Source organism: Triticum urartu, chromosome 4 (assembly GCF_003073215.2).
Source record: "Triticum urartu cultivar G1812 chromosome 4, Tu2.1, whole genome shotgun sequence".
In the NCBI taxonomy this organism is placed as follows: Eukaryota; Viridiplantae; Streptophyta; class Magnoliopsida; order Poales; family Poaceae; genus Triticum; species Triticum urartu.
Window position 1 is genome coordinate 276,174,849 of NC_053025.1, and position 9,176 is coordinate 276,184,024.

The 9,176-nt window shown below is 52.7% G+C and overlaps 1 protein-coding gene across 1 annotated transcript; it reads right to left on the reverse strand.

The window, feature by feature from the left end:
- Nucleotides 1-261: 261 nt before the first annotated feature.
- LOC125551469 lies at nucleotides 262-1,410 on the reverse strand. The gene is made up of 2 exons (XM_048714723.1): nucleotides 725-1,410; nucleotides 262-618 (listed from the first exon to the last, which is right to left on the reverse strand). Exons 1-2 carry the CDS (start codon nucleotides 1,249-1,251, stop codon nucleotides 345-347), a joined length of 801 nt encoding a protein of 266 aa, XP_048570680.1. The 5' UTR covers nucleotides 1,252-1,410; the 3' UTR covers nucleotides 262-344.
- Between the last annotated feature and the right edge of the window lie 7,766 nt (nucleotides 1,411-9,176).

A 9,176-nucleotide genomic window follows, 5' to 3' on the forward strand; every position in this document is an offset into this window, starting at 1 on the left:
CTTGCTATGTTATGAAGCTGTAATGAACATGTGAAGTTGTATGAACCTAGCAGTTGTTATGTTATGTTATGAAGCTTTATGGACGCAACAATTTGCCAAATGCATGTATTGTGAAAAGAAAGATCAAACATGAATCTTGCTGGAACATAAGTAGCATTTGATATTCTTCAACAACCAAAAGAACATAGTTCACAACCAATCTTGCTGCAACTAGACATAGTTCACAAGTAGCATTTGATATTCTTCAACAACCAAAAGAACATAATTCAGAACCAATCTTGCTGCAACCAAAAGAACACATTACAACAATCTAACAGTTTCAAACTTGCACAACACATTAGTACTCATTTTCCAGATTTTTCCTTCTTGCTCCTTGTGTTGCTAGCTGGGATTGTCATCTCCCTAGCCCTGCTCCTAGTCAGTTTCACAGGGATTTGGGGAACAACTGGAGGGAGAACTTGCTCTTCACATGCAGCAACTCTTGCATCTACATTGCTGCCAGTAATTGAGCAAGGTTCTTCTTCTGGACTTGTAGAAGTGTTAAGCTTCCTCTTCTTGCTGATAGCCATTGGAGATGCTTCTCTCTCTGCTGCCTTCTTGTAGTTCTTACTTGGTGTGCTAACAAATAGGGAAGAAATAGTTGGTTAGTAACAGTAGAAGAGATATTTGCAGGTAAAAGCACATAAATATGGCACATAAATAAATCAAAGAGGAAAAATATTACCTTTGAACTTCATCTGCAACTATGGAAGCTTGTGTTGCTGCCTCATTTGTTTCATTATGGGGCTCTACTGGAGCATCATCTGCACCTGCAGGCTGCACTGGAGCTTCATCTTCACCTGCAGGCTGCACTAGAGCATCATCTGCACCTGCAGGCTGCACTGGAGCTTCATCTTCACTGTATGGCTCCTCTCCTTCTTGTTGTTCATCATGTAGGTCTGCATTTTGGTTATGAGGGTCTTCTTCAGCATTGTCAGCTCCCCAGTGTGCATCTTCTTCACCAAATGCTGGATCAATGGCTTTTTTGCAGGTTTTCAGTAAGTGACCCAAGCCACCACACCTCTTGCATTTTCTCTTCCTAGGACCAAGTCCTTTTCCTTCACTTGCTGGCTTAATTCTTGTCTTCCTTGGCCTGCCAGGTGCAGCTTTGTTCTGTACAGGTGGACTTAGTTTGAAACCAGGGTCTACAATATCCCACTGCTGTTTTCCTTCAAGTGCGGGCAGGTTCTCAGCATATGTTTTTTTTAACATTTCAACTAAGAAGTACTTGTGAACATACTGGTCTATTTCATCAGCTTCCTAAGGGAGTCCTGGATTAGGGGGTGTCCGGATGGCCGGACTGTACCTTCAGCCGGACTCCTAGATTATGAAGATACAAGATTGAAGACTTCGTCCCGTGTCCGGGAGGGACTTTCCTTGGCGTGGAAGGCAAGCTTGGCGATACGGATATGCAGATCTCCTACCATTGTAACCGACTCTATGTAACCCTAACCCTACCCGGTGTCTATATAAACCGGAGGGTTTTAGTCCGTAGGACAGCATACACATCAACAATCATACCATAGGCTAGCTTCTAGGGTTTAGCCTCTTCGATCTCGTGGTAGATCTACTCTTGTACTACCCATATCATCAATATTAATCAAGCAGGACGTAGGGTTTTACCTCCATCGAGAGGGCCCGAACCTGGGTAAAACTTCGTGTCCCTTGTCTCCTGTTACCATCCGGCCTAGACACATAGTTCGGGACCCCCTACCCGAGATCCGCCAGTTTTGACACCGACATTGGTGCTTTCATTGAGAGTTCCTCTGTGTCGTCGCTGTCAGGCTCGATGGCTCCTACGATCATCGATAGCGATGCAGTCCAGGGTGAGACCTTCCTCCCCGGATAGATCTTCGTCTTCGGTGGCTTCACACTGCGGGCCAGTTCACTTGGCCGTCTGGAGCAGATCGAAAGCTACGCCCCTGGCCGTCAGGTCAGATTTGGAAGTTTAAACTACACGGCTGACATCCGCGGAGACTTGATCTTTGACGGATTCGAGCCACTGCCAAGCGCGCCGCACTGTCACGACGAGCATGATCTAGCTCTGCCGCCGAACAGTGCCCTGGAGGCCGCACCCGCATCGGCTCCGACCCTTAATTCGGAGCCAACTGCGCCGATCGAGGACGGGCTGTTGGACGCCACCTCGGGGGCTGCGACCCCAACGGCGATTGAGCCAAGCACCAGCCCTGTACTCTGCGAGACTCGTGACTCCAAGGAGCCGGACTCCTCTCCGGACTCCGAACCCTCCGCGCCCCTGCCAATTGAATCCGATTGGGCGCCGATCATGGAGTTCACTGCCGCGGACATCTTTCAGCACTCGCCTTTCGGCGATATTCTGAAGTCACTAAAGTCTCTCTTTATCTGGAGAGCCCTGGCCGGACTACGGTCAGCAAGGTTGGGATACGAACGGTGAAGAAATTCAAATCCCACCCACCACCCACTTTGTAGCCATTGTCGACGACTTAACCGACATGCTTGACTTCGACTCCGAAGATATCAACGGTATGGACGCCGATGAAGGAGATGATGAAGAACCAGCGCCTACTAGGCCCTGGAAAGCCACCTCGTCATATGACATATACATGGTGGACACCCCAAAAGAGGGAGATGGCGATGGAACAGCGGAGGATGACCCCTCCAAGAAACAGCCTAAGCGCCGGCGTCAACGGCGCCGCTCAAAATCCCGCCAAAACAAACGCGGCGATTCCAGCACGGGAGATAATAATACTCCGGAAAGCGCCGAAGAAAACCCCCTCCAACAAGATTTAGCACAGGAGGATGGAGAAACCAGCCCTCACGAGAGAGCGGCAGATAGAGAGGTCGAGGACGATAATTATATGCCTCCCTCCGAAGACGAGGCAAGCCTCGATGATGACGAATTCGTCATGCCAGAGGATCCCATCGAGCAAAAGCGTTTTCAACGCAGGCTTATGGCCACGACAAGAAGCCTCAAGAAAAAACAGCAAAAGGTTAGGGATGATCAAGATTTGCTAGTCGACAGATGGACTGAAGTCCTTGCGGCCGAAGAGCATAAACTCGAACGCCCCTCCAAGAGCTACCCAAAGCGCAGGTTGCTACCCCAATTAGAGGAGGAAGCACTTGATGCGGCCGACCGGCCACCTCGTGGTCGCGACAGAGAGGCCTCTCGACCCTCCACTCAAGCCGCACCCCGTACCAAGGCACGGGAATACGCGCCGGACTTACGAGACATGCTGGAGGACAAGGCAAGGCAAAAAAGATCGATCTACGGATCGCGTGGGCGCCCCACGGCTCGAGACGGTAACCGTCACGCCGGCCACAAATTCGGCGGGGCCAAACACAATAGACAAGGCTCATTGGAGCTACGTCACGATATAGCCCAGTATAGAGGCGTCGCACACCCACTTTGCTTTACAGACGAAATAATGGATCATCAAATCCCCGAGGGTTTCAAACCCATAAACATCGAATCATATGATGGCACAACGGATCCTGCGGTATGGATCGAGGATTATCTCCTTCATATCCACATGGCCCGCGGCGATGATTTTCACGCCATCAAATACCTCCCACTCAAGCTTAAAGGACCAGCTCGGCATTGGCTTAACAGCTTGCCAACAGGATCAATCAGTTGTTGGGAGGACCTGGAAGCCGCATTCCTCGACAATTTCCAGGGCACTTACGTGCGACCCCCAGACGCCGATGACCTAAGTCACGTAATTCCGCAGCCAGAGGAATCGGCCAGGCAATTCTGGACACGGTTCCTGACAAAGAAAAATCAAATAGTCGACCGTCCGGACGCGGAGGCCCTAGCAGCCTTCAAACACAATATCCGTGACGAGTGGCTGGCCCGGCACCTTGGACAGGAAAAGCCGAAATCTATGGCAGCACTCACGACACTCATGACCCGCTTTTGCGCGGGAGAAGACAGTTGGCTTGCTCGTAGCAACAATATGACCAAGAACCCCGGTAACTGGACACCAGGGACAGCAGTGGCAAGTCGCGTCGCAACAAGCAGAAGCGCCACATTAACAGCGACAATACTGAGGATATAGCAGTTAATGCCGGATTCAGAGGCTCTAAATCCGGTCAGCGGAAAAAGGCATTCAAAAGGAATCCTAGGGGCCCGTCCAGTTTGGACCGAATACTCGACCGCTCGTGCCAGATACATGGCACCCCGGAAAAGCCAGCCAATCACACCAATAGGGATTGTTGGGTGTTCAAGCAGGCAGGCAAGTTAAACGCCGAAAATGAAGACAAGGGGCTGCATAGCAATGACGACGAGGAGCCCTGGCCGCCGAACAACAATGGACAGAAGGGTTTTCCCCCACAAGTGCGGACGATGAACATGATATACGCAACCCACGTCCCCAAAAGGGAGCGAAAGCGTGCGTTAAGGGATGTATACGCGGTAGAGCCAGTCGCCCCAAAGTTTAACCCATGGTCCTCCTGCCCGATCACCTTTGATCGAAGGGACCATCCCACTAGCATCCGTCATGGCGGATTCGCCGCATTGGTTCTAGACCCAATTATTGACGGATTTCATCTCACTAGAGTCCTTATGGACGGCGGTAGCAGCCTGAACCTGCTTTACCAGGATAAAGTGAGGAAAATGGGCATAGATCCCTCGAGGATTAAGCCCACCAAAACGACCTTTAAAGGCGTAATACCAGGTGTAGAGGACAACTGTACAGGCTCAGTCACACTTGAAGTGGTCTTCGGATCTCCGGATAATTTGCGAAGCGAGGAGTTAATCTTCGACATAGTCCCGTTTCGCAGTGGCTATCACGCACTGCTCGGGCGAACCGCGTTTGCTAAGTTTAATGAGGTACCGCATTACGCATACCTTAAGCTCAAGATGCCAGGCCCTCGAGGAGTAATTACGGTCAATGGAAACACCGAACGCTCCCTCCGAATGGAGGAGCACACGGCGGCCCTTGCAGCGGAAGTTCAAAGCAGCCTCTCCAGGCAGTTCTCCCGTCTGGCCACTAAACGACCGGACACCGTCAAGTGCGCCCGGAGTAACCTACAACAAGACCGCCTGGCATGATCCGAGCAGGCGTAGCAATGCGGCCCCAACCCCAACCCTCGCAAAAAGGCGACGCCAGTACTTCGCGTACATAACTACGCTCTAGAGATACCATGGGCACAGGGGGAGGGGCACCATCACGGCACGCCCAAAACACGGCTTAAACCGTACTAGGGGCTGCCGATTTTTTAATTTTCTCTTACTTTCAGGACTTCATCCTTCGGAAGGCCTATTCGGCAGTTCAATTGTCGCACAAAACGATGCAAGAACCAGGGAAGCATACAAGCCACGCCGCACTACGGAACTCCCAGGTGGTCTCTATCACGAGCAGTATACCCGTTCCGCATACTATTCCGCAGCTTGCCCCTGGAACGGACATGTTAACTAGTCCAACCTCCCACTTATCGCATTATTTGTATCGTTCTGCTTTGATCGCAGCCCTTTTTAATAAACAATGCATAACTTTCGTCTATTTCTGCATTACCTTTTTTTATATGTTCCTTAACGACATGTTGCACCCGTACACGTTGGTACGGCCAAAATACGCCAGGGGCTTTAATACCCCTCAATATGGTGTGAGAAGTCCGAACACTTTAACAAGTGCGGCACCCCGAACTTATAGCATTATATGCATCGGCTCCGAATCATGTCTTGGGTCAATAGTTGGGTTTGCCCGGCTCCTATGTTTTGGTGCCTTACGTTCCGCTATATCGGCTAAGGTAGCACTAGGAGAACCACTGCGATTGTGCCCCGGTTGAGCTGGGTCGAGCACCTCAATGGAGAAAGCTAAAACTGACTGTCATGATGAAGCGAGAGCTGGTCGCTGTTCGAGAGGTTTTTTGAGTCCCTAACGACTTATGCCGCTTAGGGCGAGGAGCCGGCTCTGTCCGGCCAAGGCGTGGATAGCGCCCCGAACTCGGTCTTCCGAATACCAGGGGCTTTGCCGACATTTAAAATTATAGAATTCTATGGCTAAGTGAGAGTGTTCACGCATTATAGTCCGATTGCCTTGTTCGTTGGGCTGAGCGCCTCCCTCGAAGGACCCAAACATGGGAAAAAGAGCGCTCAGTTTTATCCCCGAACACCCCAGCACTAGCGGCACGGGGGCAGAAGCCGACGACTCGCCATCTCTCAGAATTGATAAACAGCCGCACAGAAGGTAATATTTTAAATTCAAACAGCATTGCTTAGCGCATATGAACAAGTTTTCAGCGCACAGGACAAAACGAGCGAGTTTTACTAAAAAATTACATCCATAGAACATTCATCTGCCACAAGGCGGGCACCCTTCAGAACATCCTTATAGTAACTCTCGGGCTTGCGATGCTCCTTCCCCGGCGGTGGCCCATCCTTCACAAGCTTCTCAGCATCCAGCTTGCCCCAGTGCACCTTCGCACGGGCAATGGCCCTACGGGCACCTTCAATGCAGACGGAGCGCTTGATGACTTCGAGCCTTGGACAGGCCTCCACCAGCCACCGCACCAGCCCGAAATAGCTCCCAGGCTGAGCCTCTCCGGGCCACAGCCGAACTACAAGGGCCTTCATGGCCTGTTCCACCGCCTTGTGGAGCTCAACCAGTTGCTTCAGCTGGTCGCTTAGGGGCACGGGGTGTCCGGCCTCGGCGTACTGAGACCAGAACACCTTCTCCGTCGAGCTGCCCTCCTCGGCTCAATAGAATGCGGCGGCATCGGATACACTCCGGGGAAGATCTGCGAACGCTCCTGGAGAGCTCCGGATTCGGGTAAGTAACAGGTAACTCACGTTTATGTGTTTGCTTTGCATAAAGAATGCCTTACCCGCCGCTATCTTCTTCACCTCACCCAACTCCTGGAGGGTCTTCTGGGATTCGGCCTTGGTAGATTTGGCATTTTCAATAGCCACCGCAAGCTCGGACGCTTGCGTCTTCGAGTCACGCTCCAAACTCTCATGTTTTTCCATGAGAGCCTGGAGCTCTTGCCGCACCTTGGCAACCTCGGCCTAATACTTCTCCCGCTCGGTGCGCTCCGAGGCCGACTTCTTCTCGGCCTCGTCCAGCGCTTGCTTAAGGGTCGCCACCTCAGACGTGGCCCCTACAATAGCCATGATAATCCTGTCATTTTTTGCAATTGCACCTTTTTTATATATATATTTTTAACAAGGTATTTCTTACCTTCATTGTCCTCGAGCTGCTTCTTGGCACGCTCGAGCTCTTGCTCGGACCTTTCGAGGTCCTGCTTTAGCGTGTCCACTTCCGCAGTCAGTGCACCAGACGCAAGCAGGGTAGCCTGCACATGCATATTGACTCATTTTTGTTAGACTCCTGTGAATTCTATTTGATCCTCTATTCGGCTTTTCTTCCCGAACGCCAAACAGAGCATCAGGGGCTACTGTCTATGCGGTACTATTATTTACACTTTCTTTACTTACCTCGAAGCCTGTCAAAAGGCTAGTACAAGCTTCAGTCAGTCCGTTTTTTGCGGACTGAACCTTCTGGACCACCGCACTCATAATAGCGCGGTGCTCCTCGTCGATGGAGGCGCCTTGGAGCGCCTCCAGCATATTGTCCGGCGCCTTCAGTTGGACGGAGGCCGCCAGCACGGTGGACTTGCTCCTCTTGGAAGGAGGTCCCCCGCCGGACTCTAGAACCTTTGAAGGTTCTGGAGCGGTGTCCGGCCTCGAGCCGGACTTGGAGCCCTGGGAGGTTTCATCCCCTTTACTCCTGGAGTCCGGGAGGTCGCCTTGCGGCGTCTCCAGGACCACCTCCTCCCGGCTTGGAACCTGTTGGGACAACACTTCGGTGTCGTCCGTAGGGCGGGGGGAGGAAGCCGTCGGAAGTGAGTTCACATCCGACGAGTCCAGTGAGCCGCTCGACGACGCGTCAAGCCGGTCTTTGGGTGGGCTGCATAAACATGTTCGACATGAGGGAAAGCTGTGCAATAAACGAATATTATGAATTACTCTGGTATCCGGATACTTACGATTTGGCCAGGGGCTTGGCCCTAGGCGCCCACTCCTCTCCGCCGCTGTCGGCGTCGGTGGAGCATTCCGGAGGAAGGGTTTTCCCCTTCTTGGACCCTTCGGCCTCCCCAGTTGGGGCGGCCTTCCTTTTCTTCCCTTCCCCCGCGGTAGGGGGAGGGGTCTCTTCTTCTTCCTCCTCCTCATCTTCACAGGAGGAGTGCGTCTTGGATTCGTCAGATGATAAATCCGACACCTCCGGGCGTCAGGCACTCTTTCGAGTCCCCGCGGCCTTCTTCTTGACCTTCTTCTCCGGCACCACATAGGGTGCCGGAACCAGCAGCCTCGCCAAGCGAGCGTCCGCTGGGCCTTCGGGCAGAGGGGCCGGACAGTTGATCTGTCCGGACGTCACCTGCCAATCCTGTCAGAGGAAAGGGAGCTTAGATCCAGCATAGAGTCAAACTATGGAAAACTGATACCCTGTAAAAGGAAAAAACAGCTTACCGCGAGCGCGTGACGCTGCACACTGAATCCGCGATCCTCAGTAGCGGATGCGGGAGCCTCGGCGCCCTTGAAAAGCACCTTCCAGACATCTTCGTACATCGTGTCGAAGAGCCTGCTCAGAGTTTGGGCCGCGCCGGGTCGAACTCCCACAGGTTGAAAGCCCGTCGTTGGCACGGGAGGATCAAGCGGATGAGCATAACCTAGACTACGTTGACGAGTTTGAGCTTCTTGTCCGCCAGGGTTTTGACGCATGTTTGGAGTCCGGTCAACTCTCCTTTTTACCCCACGACTGGCCCGTCTCTTTCCAGGACGTGAGCCGCATTGGGGGTCCGGACCGGAACTCAGGGGGTGTGACCCATTCGGCGTCGCGCGGCTCGGTGATGTAAAACCACCCCGATTGCCACCCCTTCAGGGTCTCCACAAAGGAGCCCTCGAGCCATAGGACATTGGCCATCTTGCCCACCATGGCGCCTCCGCACTCCGCCTGGCTGCCGTGCACCACCTTCGGCTTGACGTTGAAAGTCTTGAGCCAGAGCCCGAAATGGGGGCGGATGCGGAGGAAGGCCTCGCACACGACGATAAACGCCGAGATGTTGAGGACGAAGTTCGGGGCCAGATCGTGGAAATCCAGGCTGTAGTAGAACATGAGCCCCTGGACAAATGGGTGGAGAGGGAAGCCCAGTCCGCGGAG